This window comes from Melozone crissalis, unplaced genomic scaffold (assembly GCF_028551555.1).
Source record: "Melozone crissalis strain CALT ecotype California unplaced genomic scaffold, PUWL_Pcris_2 ptg000006l_1, whole genome shotgun sequence".
NCBI classification, from domain to species: domain Eukaryota; kingdom Metazoa; phylum Chordata; class Aves; order Passeriformes; family Passerellidae; genus Melozone; species Melozone crissalis.
Window position 1 is genome coordinate 56,960,422 of NW_026535784.1, and position 18,737 is coordinate 56,979,158.

At 41.1% G+C, this 18,737-nt stretch overlaps 1 protein-coding gene across 4 annotated transcripts; it reads left to right on the forward strand.

The window, feature by feature from the left end:
* Window positions 1–1,137: 1,137 nt before the first annotated feature.
* On the forward strand, window positions 1,138–11,531 carry ZNF330 (zinc finger protein 330). 4 transcript variants are annotated; one of them, XM_054295926.1, is made up of 10 exons: window positions 1,138–1,188; window positions 3,824–3,950; window positions 4,211–4,230; window positions 4,356–4,426; window positions 4,901–4,980; window positions 6,277–6,403; window positions 7,141–7,245; window positions 9,248–9,294; window positions 10,371–10,488; window positions 10,823–11,531. In XM_054295926.1, the coding sequence occupies exons 2-10, from the start codon at window positions 3,831–3,833 to the stop codon at window positions 11,098–11,100; spliced, it is 966 nt and encodes a 321-aa protein (XP_054151901.1). In that variant the 5' UTR covers window positions 1,138–1,188; window positions 3,824–3,830; the 3' UTR covers window positions 11,101–11,531. The 4 variants fall into 4 exon arrangements, with proteins under 4 accessions (XP_054151901.1, XP_054151902.1, XP_054151903.1 ...); XM_054295927.1 differs by lacking the exon at window positions 1,138–1,188 and adding an exon at window positions 1,747–1,768; XM_054295928.1 differs by lacking the exon at window positions 1,138–1,188 and adding an exon at window positions 2,589–2,610.
* The last annotated feature ends 7,206 nt before the right edge of the window (window positions 11,532–18,737 follow it).

Genomic DNA, 18,737 nt, shown 5'->3' on the forward strand with positions numbered 1-18,737 from the left:
GTTCTTCTTTTTAAATCATGAGTTTGTGTAAAAATGCCCAATCACACAAGAGAAATCTCCATAACACATTCCACATGTTCACAACAACACGGCAGCAAGTGAAGATGGGAATTGTTTATCATTCTTTTCTCTGAACTTCTCACAGCCTTCACCAGGACTATGCCTGGCAAAGTTGTGCCTTTCAGATTAATCAATACTTCATTTTAAAAACAGCTCAAGCCACAGACGGAAGATTTCAGAGATAACTTTTCAGATGCCCCTTACAACTGTTATGAAGAAGAAGCTTGGCTAGGCCAATATTCAAGCAGCAATCAATTTATTAATTAATATGGTAAAGTATGAGCAATACAGCGCTGGGTACAATGGGGGAAGTTTTCCTTCCCACTGCACACCGATGGTTGAGGGTTGCAGGTATTTATAGGGGTACTCATCAGCTTTCTCAGAATTTCTATTCCAAATTTTTACGTCACAATTCTATACACTATTTTGATTTAGTTTTTCTCAGGATGTATCTCAAAGGAGTATCCCCAGATGGTGACGGTCCAGTTTTCGAAAGAAGAAAGACGAATCCCATCTAGTGGGGTCTAGCTCCCCACATGTGTGTTCACCTTTTAATTGCAGAGACTGTAAATCTCATAACAGTGATGTCCAGCTTCCCTTGGTCGAAACTATAAATTCTTGAGGTGATGTTCATCTTCCTTTCTCAAGCTGTTTTTCTCTGCTTCAATAAGGAGTGAGATAAGCATATTTCCTTTATATATATTCCAAAGCTATAGTTTCAAGGATACAAGTAATATTCTAAAATTATACTTCGAAAGGTTATTATTGCAGAACTCTTTAAGGATTAACTACAAGCAAAGCTCCTAAATCAACCAGGGTTAATTGCAAATAAAAGATAGGTTCAAAGGCCTTCTTCCATGCTTTACTTTCCTCAGTTATTATTAGAATTGGCAACTGTCCCATTGTTGGTCTCCACACATATCACAATCACAAATACAAACTGTGAAAAATGCATGTATTATATGACTGGCTTTTCGCAAATATTAAAATGAACGTTATATGTGTTGTGTTAGAAAGGGGAGAGGGGCAGGCCGGTGCTCAGAACGTTCCCGCCGGGCGGCGCGGGCCGGGCGGGCAGCGCACCGCGGCGCACCGCCGCTTCCGGCTTCCGCGCGGCCGCCGAGCCAGGTTGGAGCGGGGCGGGGGCGGGAATGGGAACGGCAGTGGGAATGGGAACGGCAGTGGGAATGGGAACGGGAATGGGAATGGGAATGGGAATGGAGGGGGCAGGCCCGGGCCCGGGGCGCTGAAGGGCGATGGTGCCTCAGAGGGGCCGGGCTAGAGGCGCTGAGGGTCTCGGTTCCGGGCCCTTAGGGCTTCCGTGCCCGAGCAAGCGAAGCGGTGTCCGGCTCCCCCATAATCCAGTGCCGGGGAGCGCGGAGCGCGGCGGTCCGGGTCGGCAGCGGGATGCGGCAGGGTCGGGCGCCCGAGCACCGAGGATGAGAGAAAGCGCTAAGGGCTGATGTGGAAGGGTCGGGGCAGCCGAGCACCGAGGATGAAGGAAAGCGCTAAAGTTGAGCACCGGCAGTGCCCACGGCAAGGGCAGCCCCCACAGCTTCACCCACAGCCTCGGAGCGGGTCTGGGCCGGTCCTGAGGAGGCAGCCGGGCAGGGGGCACCTGAGGAAAGCCCCGCACACCTGGGCACGGACAGCACAGCAGCCACCGGGCCTGCGGGCCCACAGCTTTTAGCCACCTTGCTTTTAAAAGGTGGAGGAAGTCTTGGTACCTGGAAAATAATTTTTGCGTTATTAGGACGTTCAGTTCATGATCCTTTTAAGTATGAACTGCTGTTAATACAGTTTCCCTCAGTGAGCAGCCCATCCCAGCTGTTCCCCGTGTCTGTGACAGCAGGGTGGGCACTGTTCCACCAGACAATGAGGCAAGGCACAGACGATCCAGGAACCTGCAGTTCAGGTGCAGTCAGGGTGTGTCTTTGCAACCTCACTAAGGACAAGAACCCGTGACTTCCGCAGAACTTGGATGCTGGACATTGTTAATGCACCTCACAGCACAACCACCATTCTTTGGAGGTGTGGTGGGAAATCCATAGTCTTTGCCCCTGGTTGCCTTAGCAAATAATGCAGCAGGAGAGTAACAGGAGGTGAAAATTTACAGAGGGGAAGGCAGTGCTGGCAACCCAACTCTCACATACCGCATTTTACCCTTTGAACTATTCACCCCATTCCTGCATAGCCTCCCGATATCTGAGCTCTGCTACTTGTGCCACAGCATCAGCCATTGAGCAGGAGAGCCATGCTTACTCCCACGGCTGCTGCTGTGACCCAGGCACAGCATTTCACTCTGAGGAGGAAGCTTCAAATGGTGAAACAGCCTTTGTGTAGAATGCTTCCCATGCAGGAGCTCCAGTGCTCTGTAGGGCAGCACAGTTGTACCCTCTGGGGCTGAGGGGGGAACCAGGCATGGACCTACAACCTCTTATTTTAGGTCCTTCAGATGCACTTTTCTCTCCCTCAGGGGTGTGGGCTGCAGACAGAATCTGCTGGGTCTTTCCTGCCTGAGCATTTGGTAACAGTGTGCCAAAAGTGAAGGTAGAACACTCTGCAGAGGCATTGGAATACTAATTAGTGATTTCAAAAGGTGATACTCTGCTTTGAAAGGAATTGAAGGCAGACAGGGTTTATGCTGTAATAATTTTTGGAATCATAGCATTGTTAAGCTCTTGTCCAAAAATTACAAATACGGTAAATTTCTTTCAAAATTTGATCCCAGGACAAAGACAACAAATGACCTAAATGAAAGCTCAGAGGGAAAGAGTGATAAGAATATTGACCTACAGGATGTTGTTGTTATTATTGCATGGTGTTTGAAAGCATTGATTCACTCAACAGCTTTGCTAAAGGGACCTGACATTGCAGTTCTGCTGTCACTTAGTTCAGTGCAGCTTTCTGAAAACTGCCATCTGAAATTTCCCATAGCCCGTGTCCTCAGGAGGCGCTAGGGCAGTGCTTTTCATGAAAACAGTTTCTCATTTTGGTGCTTTCCATTATGATAGAATGTGAAGAAGTCAAGGTATAAATACTAACCATTAGATTCTGTCGTTAAATCAGCATTTGAGTGGTTTGGAAATTAGTGTGGAGCCTGATATTGGACTCCCAGTGTCAGAAATGTCACACTCTAGAAAAATGACAGTTGCCAGCAGGCAGCACAGCAATATAATTTTGACTACAAAATATGACACTAATACAATTTAAACATAGTGCAAAATGCAACAGCGCAGGAAAACTGATTTATGTGTGCTATGAAAAGCAAATTTTAGTATCTGGTCAGGACAATATTTTTCTGTGTTCAGGAAAGTTAGGATTCTTTGGTTTATAAGACCTTTTGAATGAAGATACTAATTTTTTTTCCAATTGAAGCTGCTAGAATTGACTGTCTGTTGATGCTGCAGCTGTCCTTATAGTTGCTTATTAAACAGGCAAGGCAAACCAATAAACCTGCAGATAGTAATGGTTTCATTTTTTTAAGGCAAAACCCTTCAAAGAGAGTTAAACACGAAGTTCAGGCTAGCAAAGTTTTCTAGATCACATGATTCTTTGTGGTTCATCACATGGCTCTTCCTTGTGGATTGTCCCCTTATTCTGCATTTCAGAAGAAACTTTCAGGCAAGGAGGTGAATGGAGATGAAGCACAGTTAATGCAGGAACTGTCTAATCCAGGTTTAGTGCTGGATGTGTCATGTGTGTCCATGTATGTACTTACATGTTTTATGTAAGTACAGAAAATGTGGTTTTCCCCCCACAGAGTAAACATGCCTAAAAAGAAGACGGGTGCTCGTAAGAAAGCCGAGAACCGTCGGGAGCGTGAGAAGCAGATCAGGGCTTCACGAGCCAACATAGACCTAGCCAAACACCCTTGCAATGCTTCAATGGTAAAGTGACCTCAAGTATTCTTTATTAAAGTACCTAATTTTTGATTGTGTAAACCCAGTGATAACACCTTGAATGCATTTAATGCCACTAGAATGTCATTCTTCCTGCTATCCTTCCTATTTAAGGTTACCTTTGCACCAAACAGAATATTGATTAAAAGGTTTGGATCCTAATTGTAACTCCCTGTGGAGGTCTGTAAGTTTTATATATTTTTCCTAGTATGAAAATAATTAACCAGTGTTTTATTTTTTCTTTTTAGGAATGTGATAAGTGCCAAAGGTAAGAATTTTTACCCTTCTAAAACCAATAGTTGAGTATTTGTTTCAGACATTTTACAGTTATTTTTAATGCTTTCTTTTAAAGCGTAATACTTTATTTTTGTTTTTTCACCTCCATGTGCCTAGACGACAGAAGAATAGAGCTTTTTGTTACTTCTGTAATTCTGTTCAGAAATTGCCCATTTGTGCACAATGTGGTGAGTAGAAGTGATGAATGAAAACAAGCTGTCCTCAGTCCTGTTTGTGATGTTAAACTCTCAGTATCTATGTTACAGTAGCTTTATCTTAAAGTACCTCTGTGATGTGGAGCAGGTTCTTGTGAATCTGCTGTGAATATCCACCTTGGGAATTGATCTTCTTTGATCAGTATATGTGCCTCTAACCCCCAAAGGTTTGCAAGCCTGGATCATGGCTTGTCTTCTTTGGAAACAATTGTCTCACTTTCTTTTAGGTTTGAGAAATCTGACTGTTTCCATAGATTGGTCATGTGGAGCATTGTTTCATAACAGCAGCAAAACTACAAAAGCTCTGACTGCTAGCAAGGCACCAATAAATACTGCTTTTTTTAGGGATTATATAATTTCTGATCAATATCAATTAAAGCATCAATATATTATTATTTTATTTTTACATAGTTTTCTTATGGTTGCTTGCCTTTTTATTTTAAACAGGAAAAACCAAATGCATGATGAAGTCTTCTGACTGTGTTATAAAACATGCTGGTGTGTACAGTACTGGACTAGCTATGGTGGTATGTATACAAAATTACAGCCCTCTTTGCACTATGAGAATATTCTGTGCAAATCTTCTGGAAAAATGATAAAACAGATTTGTGGGATGATAGCACGTACCATGGCAAATTTGGTTTTTTCCTTGCTTTTCTGTAACAAACTGATTTTTCCCTTATACTGAAACCCCCAAATTTTGAAGTTTTAGATTCAGCTCCTGCAGACTCCAGCACATGTCCTGGATGCTAATGGATCTGTGTTGGTGGCAGGCCCTACACACATGCACGAGGAGCACTGGACCCTTACATGCACCACAGACAATTCCCAGCCTTCATTAAAATGTAGGATTTTTCTGCAGAAACCTGCAGACTTTTGTTGCTGTTGTCTTAGTACTGCAGAGATTGTCAGTAACACAGAGAGGAATCTGTTCCGCTAGAGGGCAATTTTAATGAACAAACCCCCTCTTTTGGGCTCTTAATCAGAGAATAATCATAGCTTCAGGCCTTTGAAGGTTTGTTCTTAGAAGGACAAGTTAGTTTCTGGAAAGCAAGGTGTGAGTGTCGCAGCCTCTGGATTAGTGATCTAACCCTCTGTCCTGTTGCTGCCTGCAGCTGGCCATCAGCTGTTCTCAGTAACACAGCCAGCCTTTACATGCTGGTGTTATCCCATGCACTCACTGATGCAGGAGTGAACACATCAACACTTAAATTTGGATTCACCATTGTTTTCTTAGCTTTGTGTGCATGTAATGCACATAGTAATTAGTTACCTATAGGCTGAGAGGCTTCTTAAATGCTACAGTTAAGGATAGCTGAAGCAGAGATCTTACAATTTAATCAAAATAAAAGTTAAATAGTCTAACTTACTTCTAACTTACTTCTTTGCTCTCTGCAGAGCTCTAATATAGTACAGTTTAAAATCCAAGTGAGTGATTTCAGCTTTAAGAGTCTAAAGGCATTTTTCAGGTCTTTGAAATTTCATTTTTGCCAGAAGATTATTATCGTTTATGGATCCCAGGTTTCAACTGGAGGACACAATTTTCCATGTGCCCAGTGTGTGATAAGAAGTGTAAAAACCAGGACTGAGATAGGGAACCAAATTATTTTGCATCATGTGTAATCCTGCAGAAATGAATAACAAACAAACATGAACTGTGGAGCAACTTGGTCGGAGCACTCGGAAAACAGGTTTGGTTCAATATCTCACTCAGCCAAAGTGAACCCATGGAGAGAAGGGATACCAGGATACATTGAGGATTATGGGATAAGTCTCTGTTGGTGTTGCAGAAGTGCTGAGATGGGATCTCGCTGTGATTGCAGGGTGCAATCTGTGATTTCTGTGAAGCCTGGGTGTGTCACGGGAGGAAGTGTCTCAGCACCCACGCGTGCATGTGCCCTCTGGCAGATGCAGAATGCGTTGAGTGTGAAAGAAGTGTCTGGGACCATGGTAGGTTGCTCACATTTAAAAATAAGAACATATACATTACACTGCTTTCCTTGCATTGCTTAAGTGAGTGCACCTATATTCTTTATATAGCCTTTTTAGTCTTCATTAAATTAGTCCTTGCAGTATGTTTGTTCAAAGCAAGGATTCTCCCCGTTTTAAAAATAGTCATGTTACAGTGGGGAAAGTAAATTACCTGCTCAAGAACACACAGTGCTCAATTCAGGGATGGTTACGTAATCTAAATTATGATGGTTTTATCAGCTTAATTATTCACATAATTAAGCACTGCATCAAATTGCCAACACAGGTTTCTGCCATTCTTACTCCAGTCTTCTGCACTAGCACGGGTATTTGGATTTCCAGTTGCTTAGGAAACCATACTGATCTCCTTTTCTGAATCTTTTAAAGTGTTTATTTCAAGTGTGTATCAGAGCTGAGCAGAGAAGACTGGATGAGAGTGTGATCTGATTTTAAAAAAATCGTTTATGCTACAGTCAAATTAAAATAAAGAAAAGTACTACAAGTAATGCTTGCTTTATAGTTATACTGTCTTATATTGTAGGATAGGAGGTATTTTTCATTGTAAAAATGGATAGCAGTGTCTAATTAAGACCTTGAAGCATTTGTCACAGAAGGGAGAACTGGTCTTCAGTCAAAACTACCTCCTAAATTGTTTGCAGAGGAGGACTTGATGCCTCTGTCCATTGTTGATTATTTTGCCTTGATAAATCTTTCAGGAGGCAGAATATTCACCTGCTCTTTTTGCCATGATTTCCTCTGTGAAGATGATCAGTTTGAACATCAAGCCAGCTGCCAAGTTCTGGAAGCAGAGACATTTAAATGTAAGTTAGTTATTCATAATCCCTTTCACCACAGCAAAGGGATTATGTTTCCTCTGTGCTTCAGAATACTCTTTGTTTCCTCTGTGCTCCAGAATACTCTCCATCACCTTTCCCAAGTAGATTTTGCCACCCCTGGAGGGAAGGGCCTGTTTTCTATGTACTGGCTTTTGGTATCCAGTTATCCAGACTGGAACTTGTTTCTCTTTCATGGCCCTTCCTCCATGCCAGAGCATACCTGGCAGTTGTTTTCCTGCCAGCCTCTTACAGGAAAGAACTGCTGTTTGTAAGAGGACATGATGGCCATGCCTGACACTGCTCACCCATTACTCATCTCTGGCTGAAACAAGGTGTCTTCGAGGGAAGTTAAAAAAAAGAACAACAATAAAACAAAACAAGACAAGACTTTGCATATTTGAAATAAGTAAATATTTCTAGCAGAATTTCTTGCCTACCCACCATTAAATAGGATTGGATTTATTGCAATACAAGCATTTGTTTGCCTTCCCAAAACTTGCATGCATGTATCTTGACTGTTGCAACATTTTCAATTCTTAGTGTAGAAATTGCAGGTATCTTTATCATAATGCTGTTTTCCTTTGAACTGACTAATCTCTTGTCCTAATTGATTTCTCCTGGTCCAGAATATTTGTGATTTCAGTATTTTAATCAGTGTCTTTAGACATCTCTTATCTTCTTTTCATCTTCCATACTTCTGTTCCTAGCCAGCTGTTTTTTAAGCCTTGCTTAGCTTCTCTTGATGTATTCTGCCAGAATTCCCTAGATGTAATCTGCCAGAATACATTTTCTTCCTGCACAGCAATATTGAGGCAGCAACAGCTGTTCCATAAGAATGTTTCTTCAGTGATTGTTGGAAGCTCTCAATTCCCGCATGTGGTATCACACCCTAAATAGAGGGAGAATTTTTTTGAGGGTTTTCACTGTGTTTTGTGGCACAGAGCAGACTTCATAGAGACAAGATTTTTGTCAGTGAGGTAACAAGATTATAACTTGTATTAAAAATTAAATAAAAATTGTATTTTTACAGAAGACATGAACTTCAAATGTGGTCGTGCAATTGTAGTGTAAATCCATTTGAGCTGTGGAAATGGATTTCCATCACTATCTGAGAGAGGTTTTTGAAGTTCAGGTACTCAAAAAACAATACATATATATTCAGCATCAGCATTTCCAGTTCCATCTTTAAACATGTCATAGCTCTAAATCCCATGTCTGTCCTGCTCATGTGGAGAACTCATTTATTACTTCAGATTGAAAAACTGCTGTTGTAGGGGTTAAACAAGGAGGAAAGGAATGAGTACTTGCACAGAAACTGGAATGTATGTGTTACTGTTTCTTGAGGAGTAACTATTCACCAGGCTTTGTGTTCCTGCCGATTCCTGAGTGTTTGCCTTTACTGAACTCCCTCTAGTGGAATAATAAAAACAATTTGGAGCTCAAGACAAGTTAAATTTTGGCCACTGATTCTGCTCCTTACAGCTTGTGTGCCAGCTCCAGTTCTTTAACACAGGTAGATTCTCTTATGAAGTTTGTGCAGTCAAGTACATTTCCAGAGGATATGACAGAAAATACAGAATGTAACAACTTTTCTAGGTTTGGAAGTTGGCAAGCTTAAAGTGTTCTTATATCTCTTGCACTCCTTCATATGAATGCTGTGAGAAAAGGAAAAGCAAGATGAGACCTCTAACTAAATTGGTTCTGGAACCTCAGGTTTTAAAAGTTTAGAACCTCAAGAAATAGTTAAATGCTTCTCCCTTCTTGAAATTTCACTTTTTGCGTCAAAATGAGGTTAAGAGTTAAGAAAATCTACTAAAATGGTGCTGTGGGGTAAAATGACTGATTCACATTGCCAGAGTAGAGTTGTGTCAGGGAATTAAAAATAAATGCCTCAATTATGGTACTGCATACTTTTACAGGGTTTTAAAGACATGACAGGTCTGCAGTTTCCTAGCACTGAATTTGTCATTCTGCTTTTCTCCAACAGGTGTCTCCTGTAACAGGCTGGGGCAGCATTCCTGCCTGCGTTGCAAGGTAAAGACACTTGTGAGGAGCTGATTTTAGGCTTATTCTCCTTGGCCTCCAAGGCTGGTGTCAGGCCTTCCCACATCTTCCTCTCCATGATTAAAAGGAAACTCATACTTTTGTATTAGTTCCTGTAGCCTGGGGTCAAACCTGTGGGGGACAGAAGGTCTTATATCTGTGCTTGCCTGTTAGCCACAAGGCAGAGTGAGGTGTTGTTCGCCCAGCTCTCTTTCAGTTAGGCCTGCAACGTGTTGGGGCTTTAAAAAACAACCAAGAAAACAAAATAAAGCCTTGGTGGTGAACAGAATCCAAGGCTTTGGAAAATGCTTTGATCCAGTGTGGAACTGCAACCATTAGGAAAGTTGTTCTTTTAAACAGTCAGGTGATTATCTGAGTAGAAACCGCTGCATCCAAAGGAGTAATCCCCACAGCTGATCCAATTATCCATATGAACAGGCTGATTTGTTGGCATTGGGCTTACATTTCTACACACTCAGAAGTAATTTTGTATAAAAAGTTCCACCTTCTGCACCATCAGCATTGTCCAGATTTCTCCAGGTGCTTGTTCATTGCCTGCTCTTGCTCTTCTTACCTTTCATATGTTTTCTCTGCACTCTCCCATGGCATTGGTGGCCTGTTCCAAACAGTTCCTTTTTCCAGGTATTTTCACTGCACCCTGGTGCTCAGCCTGTGAACTTCCCATCTCTAATTCTTTCCTCCAGGCTCCTGCATAGTTTTGTTCTGGCATCCATCTCATTGTGTTTATTTAAGCTTGTCAGCACAAACCCAAGCTTGCCAGGCTCCTTGTGGGCAGCCCTGCAATCCAGCCCTGGATTATGTTACTATCTCTGCATGGTTATTGGCACTTGTGTTCAGCCTCTTCCCCAGAAACCCTTGAACCACACAGAACACAGAGTGCTTCCTCTGTGCACAGACCCCATGTCCACTGCAGAGAGACCTCATTAAATTGTAATGCCAGCCAGAAAACCCTGCTGCTGTTGGACACATTTTGGCTTGCTTGTTGTTGAAGAATGGGCTTCTGTGAATAAAACATTTGGCCTTTGTACTCTCCCTTCACTACACAGGCTTGTTTTTGTGACGATCACGTGCGAAGTAAGGTTTTCAAGCAGGAAAAGGGGAAAAAGCCTCCTTGCCCTAAGTGTGGCCATGAAACTCATCAGACAAAGGATCTGAGCATGTCAAGTAAGCCAGTTTCTCTAGCTAACAAGCCATACAAGTGCCATCAGTGATTATTTTCTACCTAGGAGCACTGAGTAATGTCTGGCTATGTTCAATTGTTTTGCACAGTTTTGCTGCATTTGTTTTGAGCAAAACTTTGTGTTTCTGAGTTCTGGAATTGAGCAGTCTCATTCTCAACAATTAATTCATTCCAAGAAAATGAAAGCTTTTGTCTGGTTTGAGATTTTAGTTGTGGATAAATGAAAAATAATTGTCATTTAAACTACTCTTCAGGTAGTGAAAGAAAGAAATGAAATGTTGGATTAGTGGGAGCATGATGATTTTTCTTTGCCTGCAGCACGTCCATTGAAATTTGGCCGACAGACTGGAGGAGAAGATGCAGATGGAGCTTCTGGTTATGATGCCTACTGGAAAAACCTTTCCTCCAGCAAGGCTGGGGAGGCAGGTGACCGTGAGGATGAATATGATGAGTATGAAGCAGAGGATGATGATGAAGATGACAATGATGAGCGAGGGAAGGATTCAGATTCTGAGACCACGGATGTATTCAGCAATTTGAATTTAGGAAGGACCTATGCTAGTGGCTATGCACATTATGAGGAATCAGAAGATTAAGCTTAGTGTGCTGGCTTTGGCGGAGCCAAGCAATGCTTCACTGAGTTGTGTACATGCTAGTAGGATAGCTCTATCAGGTACTTAGGTATCAGAGTTAGAGAGCAAAGAATGTGGGACTTCTGCAGTAACTCCAAAGGACATTTTTCCTGTAGATGAACTGATGTTAGGTTGGGGACTGGGGGAGAAAATCAAGATTTTTTTTTCCCCTGAAACAACAGAATGGTTTTGTCCTTGAGTTACTGAGTATAATGGTTCAATACCATTTCCTCCTATCAACACAGGAGTGTGGGAAAGCTGTAGCTGTTGCTTCCATTTGCCCATCAGAAACTAAGTTATTTTTTACAATAATTTTGTTAACTGATTTCATACATTATGCAGTGGTGGGTTGGTGACTGCATTTTTTTTTGGTCTGCACAATAAAAGTCAACTGCATTACCTAATGAACTGTCATAATTATTGATCTCCCTTGAATAGCTGGAAAGCAGGTTGTGTACAAAGTGTAAATTGACACTGAAATTACTTCCTTGTTTATGTCAGTATGGCAGATCAAGGTAGTTCTTTGTGTATTTGCACATCACATTTTCAGTATTTTTATTATTAGATATTAATTGGTGGGGCTCTATGTAGTCACTATAAGAGCACCCCAGATAATGAAAACTTTTATGGAAGTAAAATGTTGGTATCCTCTCTGCCACAAAAATCTATAAGGCAGTTTGCCATTAGATGAAAAGAAGACTGGTTTCTTCTGTATCTAGCTTTCAACTCTTTTCCTTGCGTATGATAAAAAAACAGATAGGAAACAATGCTGTATGTGAATTGAGAAGGTGAGAAACCATGGGGGGTTCAAAATGCTGGATGCAAATCCTGTTCTGTGCAAGGCTGCCAGTACAAGGCACTCTGAGCTGAGATGGTGACACCTGCAGAAGTGTTTGCAGTGTTCTGATTGGAAAGTGAACATGTTGATTGCCCATCTACAGATCTAAGTGATGGCATTTATTTTCCCTCTGTAGGGGAATGTTTTACAGCAGACAGATCATGATATGATATGATACAGATCAGATCATGATTGCTTCAGCTTTGTAAATGCCATGCCTTAATGCAAGAGAGCCCTTTTTGTTATCTGTCAAATACCTGAACTGATGATACCATTACCTCCTTTTGTGGTGTTTCTCTACCCTTTCTGAACAGCTAAAGGTCATGTTTTAGCAGAGCATACCCCGTTGAGACTCATTTTTAATGATGTTAAGATTGCCAGATAAACATTTTGTAGCAAAACAGGATTGGAAAACCTGGTCTTGATACTTTCTTCCTAAATACATCTCCTACCAAGAGCTGGGGCCCATCTAGGACAAAGGCAAACTGCCAGAGAGTACAATTGGTTATGGCAGCTGAGGGAGAGACTCCGCAGGAAAGAGGGGCACATCTGGTGAGTGCATGCCTTGAGAACTGCAGAGGAAACAAGTCAGTGCACTTCTGAAAGCCAAATCCCCTTCAAACATTGAAACATCCAACATTGTGTGCAAAGGCCTATCTTAAATGATGTACCTGGGAGATGTCTTCATTAGTCTTTGTCATAACCAAACTTGAAGTAATGGAGTGGGACACCTGCCAGTTCAACACTGATTATTTATTTGTGAAATTGGCATGTGAGAGAGAATTTCTGCTCAGCTTCATGTGGTCCAAAAACTTCCACATTGAGTTCATCTGTGACTGGTCAATTCCAGCAACAATGCCAGATTTTAAATCTTGGCTGATGTTTCAAATACAAAACACCTTTACATCAGTAGCAAGTACTATACAGAACTGAGGAAAATACATGTGGTTATCCATATATGTAAAATTATGGCTGCTTGTATATCATTTATTAATATTAGCCACACAAAACCCCTCTTTAAGGTTCTTGGCTCTTGAATTAGATTTTTCCCCTCTGAAATCTACTGCTGTCACTGGCTGTGCCAAAGGCTGCTGACATAACAGAATTAATCACCATAATCAGGATAATGAATTATTCATTTTCTCATTGAAGTGCCCTTGCACGGATCCTTGCTAGATCAATACTCCGGAGCTCATGTGAGCTCCTGTGGCACACTGGCAGTGAGAGTCACAGCAGGGCCTGCAGCAGATGCTCAAGGTACCTGCTGTAATTTAGCAAGGTCACGTCTCAGTGGACATTTATTTGTGCTGCTGTTCTGACCATTGCAAACGCCTGTGCTGTCAGCCTCTCTGGAAATTGGGATCAGGAATTAGCCCTGCGGTGCCTGGCCTTCCAGGGCTCAGAACAGGCAGGTTTAAGCTGCTTAAAAGTAATCTGGTGGATTCAGGCTGGAGCAGACAAACATGTCAATCTGTGGCAACACAGGCCACATAGGATGGGATGTGTTGGGTTTTCTCTGCTTATCCAGTACAGCTAAAAGCAGCTGCTCTGTTTGGGATAGGCTTGCTTTCAGAGAAAGTGCATAACTTTGGTTATCTTAAGGTAAATGGAAGGAAAAGGATGGAACAGAACATGTGTGGAGAGCTTTGTTCAAACATGGCTCATAGAAAGAGGCCATGAAAATATACAGCTGATGGAAAAGTAAAAGGCAGCTGTAAGCAGCAAATTCTCAAGCCTGTTCCTGTAAACAACAAAATTCTCAGGCACGTTTCTGTAAACAGCAGAGTTCTCAGGCTGTTTTTTAATAGCAAGTAAATATCTTGTCCTTAGATAGTATGGGAAAGCAAAGTGACAAACATGGAGGCCTTGAGAACCGTTCATAACAGGATGAGAAAAACAAGTCTTGGTCTCAATAACAAACCACAGATATTGAAAACAAAAGGAGGGGTTGGTGTGTAATCTGTAGCCAATGATGAGCTCGGGTTTTGCAATATGTATGAACTTAATTAACACGGTTATAAAATGTGCATGTTGGATCAATAAATCGGAGTTCGATGCTCATCAATCGGATGATCGTCTCCCTTCACTTCGTCAAACATGAACATGTATTCTGACTTCATTGAAAAGCAGGTCAGGTACAAAACCATATTGGCTCAATTTTTCTTCATTGCTTACATTTCCTTTAGAAATACTGTCCCTGGTTGAAGGACATTTTGATTTGAGAGTGGGACAGTTCTAACATGTAACCACTGATACCCATGAGTTATGTGTTGTTCTCCAGGAAGCTAAGACCTTGATAAAATCTTACACTTGAGGTTTTTTAACCTCTGTGATGATCATTTTAACAAAGCTTAAGTAGGACTTAAATTAAAATCACAGCAGCATTTATTGTGCCTATAGAACCTGAAAAACAAAAAAAGCTGTGGTCACCTCTGTAAGCTTTTGCATTTCTTTATTATGGTGACAGCACCAGCTCATTATGAATTCATTGGGTGCTTCTGTAGATTTAATGCATTTTCCTTTAAACTCAGGTGTAATTTAGCACCTGTGACTGGGAGTCTTTTGATCAATCCAGTATTGCTCATTCTCTTTCCAGAAAGTGAATGGGAAGATCATTAAAATGTACTGAGCAGCTGAAAAAGTAGTAACAGGCATGTCACAGAGAGTTACAGGCCAAACTTAGAGGTGCTCAGAGTCCTCTTTGTTTAGGCAGAAAAGTGTTAGTGTGTTTTGCAAGACATTACATGCATCTGTCCAGGTCCTGATTCTATTTCCAGAGGAGCCAATGGCAAAGTTCCTATTTATCCAAGTGGAAACAATTCAATAATCTTCAGTATCTACAGTTCATCTTTAATGTCAGGAGGTGTTATGGAACACAACATGAGCCTAAGCAGAAGTGGGGAAGATGAAGCAAAGCTTTTAACATGAGGTTAATATGTTAACCATTAGCATGAAAATATTAGTTCTAAGTTTCAACAGTTGCACTGGAAAGTGCTCTCAAGACTGAAAGATGAAGCTGCTTAAAGCAGGAAGAGATCCAATTCTACAATATGCAGAAATGTAATTAGTCATCTCCCAAAAGTCTTCATGCAATTAATAAATATTTTCTAAAAGCTCAAAGCACTTAGGACATAGACAAATGTTATCATCTCGTTTTTAGGTACATAAATAGAAAACACAGTAGTTGACAAAATCACAGCCTGTCCAGTTGGCAGCAGCCCTCTGCAACTTGGACTCTTCATTCCTACCCATGAAGCTCCAGACTAAGCATATTTTATGACACTCCTTTATTAAGATTATGTGTGCTGTAATTGGCTACTACACATGGGAAATTTGAAGCAAAACCTAGTTTTTAGCTTCCATAAGCAGTTTACACAAAGATCAGCAAGACAATGTCAGAGATGTGAGGAATAATCCATAGAAAAGCCACTAGTTTCCCTTTGCTAAACAAACAGCAGGTTCACAAGCCTGTACTTCAATATGGAACTGGGAGAAAATAAATTGCATTTCTGTGTCTCACCAAATTAAGCTACTACAGATAAGCACGTTTGCTGAGAAACAACTGCTCAGCATGAGAAAACCTATTGTAGCTATCCCAATTGTAGCTCCTACTGTTTTCTCACACTAAAGTATGCTAAAGTGTTTGTTGCATTATTTTAAACCTTACTTCTACAGCCTGTGATTCTCCCAAAGTGTTTCCCAGCTTAAATGGAATTTGAAATTCACTTTGGTTTCCTTCTGAAATGAGAAATACTGAGTGCCTCAGGGCCCAAGTAATGTTTTAACTTCATCTTGATGTTACATCACATCTATTGTAGATTTTCACATTACAAAAACACTAATTAAAAAAAAAAGAATTATTAGAGTGTAAAAATGCCAATCCCCCCACAAGTTCCTTAACTGATAATACAAGTATTTTACTGCTATAATTGCCTGTTGCTGTTCCTACTGTTTTATTTTTGGCATAGAGTAAGAGGTTGATTATTTTGAAAGCAAATCCCTGCTAGTCAGGGTCACAAACCCTTGGCCTGCCTCCTGTCTGATTTAAACTCAGCCCCTTGTTTTGATGGCAGAGGCAAGGATGGGCTTTTTTTTGCCAAAGCACTCACAGTTCCTGTGGAGCACTGTGCAATTCCTTACCAGGCATTTCGCACATACAACCAGTGCTGCCAGATTTGGAACATTAAAATAATTCGGAAGTTAGACAATAAATTGCATTCCTTCCACATTCTCCATGCTTTCTTGATGTTGCATGCATTTCAAAGATTCCCTCTTAACATTTACCTGCTAGTACTGCACAAGCACACTGCTGTGATCTACTGTCAAAAGCATTTCTGAGCAGACGGGGCCAACATAAAACGTAGCATATTCCATCTAAGCATAGATGCACCTTCAGAAAAATACTGCTCTTCTGTTCAACACTTCACAAAGTCACCAGCAAATCAACAGCTTAACAAGCCTTTCCTGTAAGCACCATTTCTGACCTTGCTTTAAGTCAGCAGGTTTTGGTCAACCAAGGGCAGACCTGTGCCCAACATCCTGCTGGTGCTGGAGTTTGGATTCCCATGTGCCCAGCATCCTGCTGGTGCTGGAGTTTGAATTCCCACCATTGCCATGTGCCCAATATCCTGCTGGTGCTGGAGTATGGATTCCCATGTGCCCAGCATCCTGCTGGTGCTGGAGTTTGGATTCCCACCATTGCGATGTGCCCAACATCCTGCTGGTGCTGGAGTTTGGATTCCCACCATTGCCATGTGCCCAGCATCCTGCTGGTGCTGGAGTTTGGATTCCCATGTGCCCAGCATCCTGCTGGTGCTGGAGTTTGGATTCCCACCATTGCCATGTGCCCAACATCCTGCTGGTGCTGGAGTTTGGATTCCCACCATTGCCATGTGCCCAACATCCTGCTGGTGCTGGAGTTTGGATTCCCAGCATTGCCTGGGCTGTCAGAACCTGTGTAAAGAATAAATAACATTTATCCTATTTAAGATGTGACAGATCTCCTATGCTATGCTATTTTATAATATCTAAAATGAATTTGGAGGTGATGATATGTATTTGCTGCTGACCCTGAAGGTTTTATCTTAAAATCTCTTACTACAATGCCTTCATAATATATTAATATGACTATCACAGCCTCTAGAAAACTAAAATATGACCTCATGGACATGGGATCTAAGTTCCTTAAGCAGTGTTCAGGAAGAATGTAAAACTCTGGGACAAGTGGCTCTTCCCTAACTGAATCCCTTTCATGGGAAAATTCCCAGCTATAGAAAGATCTTCTGATACGCGTGCTTTAGACTGACACTGGCTGAGCAAATTTCTCCCTATGTGTATCTAAGACCAGTTGGGATCTTCACCCAAAGTGTTGTCAACACAGTCACAGAATGTCTATTGTTAAGAAGTGACAACTGACATCAGAATGGCAAATATTGGTCCACAAAATGGATGAATGGATGGGAATTATCTACTTGGGTTAAAAACAAAAATACAGAGTTGGTCTTTATTTTTCAATTTCATTGCAATATTGATAAGGGAAGAAAAAGACCTAAGTCCTTGACTTTATTAACTCGAGGAAAGATTTTAAAAATTCCTTGTAAAAATGTATTATCACTATCAGACTGTTGAAACCATTTGAGTTGGGAAAAAAGTTCCAAATTTGTCTAGATAGTGGCAAAGAAGCCAAGAAAATAGGAAAGAAACAAAAAGAGAGCAAAAGAGTCAGCTTCAGTGGACAAGCTCGTTCTAGGAGTAGTCTGCTGGAAAAAGGAACCCTCAGTTGAATTTCCAATGTATTCCTGCGCTTGATTCAGTAACTGGTCAATGTAAAAACCAATCCTTTTGTACAACTTCTCCCAGCAACAAAAACTCCAACAGGTTGACACCACCATCATGCCTGTTCCAGACATATTTAAAAGAGAAAGGATGATTTTCTTGAAAATCTACTTGCATAAAAGTCGCAAGACAGTGGAGGGATTCCCATATTCTCCTTCCATCATCTGGCTTGAAAGTATATTTGATAAAATATGCAACAAAGCACATGATTATAAGGTAGAATCAAATGGATGATTTGGGAATTGATCTCTTGTTGATATTAAACTTCATGTCCACTCTGTGTGACCTTTCTAAAACAAAATGTGGAGCTGAGGCATAAATCTGCCACAACAAGGGTTAAGCAAACCTACACACTCCCCTTCACATGCCCCCCCTTCCACACACACCTAGGCACACACAGAGATCAGCATAGCAGATCATGAACACCTTGGAAAAGACTGAAATGCTAAATGCCTCTCTTTATGGGCAAAGGAGCTGGTGCAATAATTCAAATGCCTGGTACAAAAATTCTGTTTAACATTTGGCTCCTATTTAAAGCACAGCTTTTCATTTAATTCTATTTACAGAATATTTTCATTTCATTTGTTTCTTTAAAATTACTTAGTTCTCACGTGTTGTACGTCAAGGAATATTTTCTTCGAAAAAAAGAAAAAAATAGATGATACCTTTTCAGCAGAAAACATTGCTTGATAGAATTTTAAACCATCGTGATATGGAAGAATTGTTCTGTCCCTCTCTAAGGTGGAAGAAGTATTTGGATCACAGATCATCTACAATGAAATACTTGACATGTTTAAGATGCTTTCAATCCATTTTGATCCTCAATTGCTTATGCGTTGTAAACAGTAATTTTTCAGTGAAGGGAAAGTGTGTGTGGTATATCTACATGATGTTCAAACCCAATTCCTACTGATGGCCAGGCTGAACT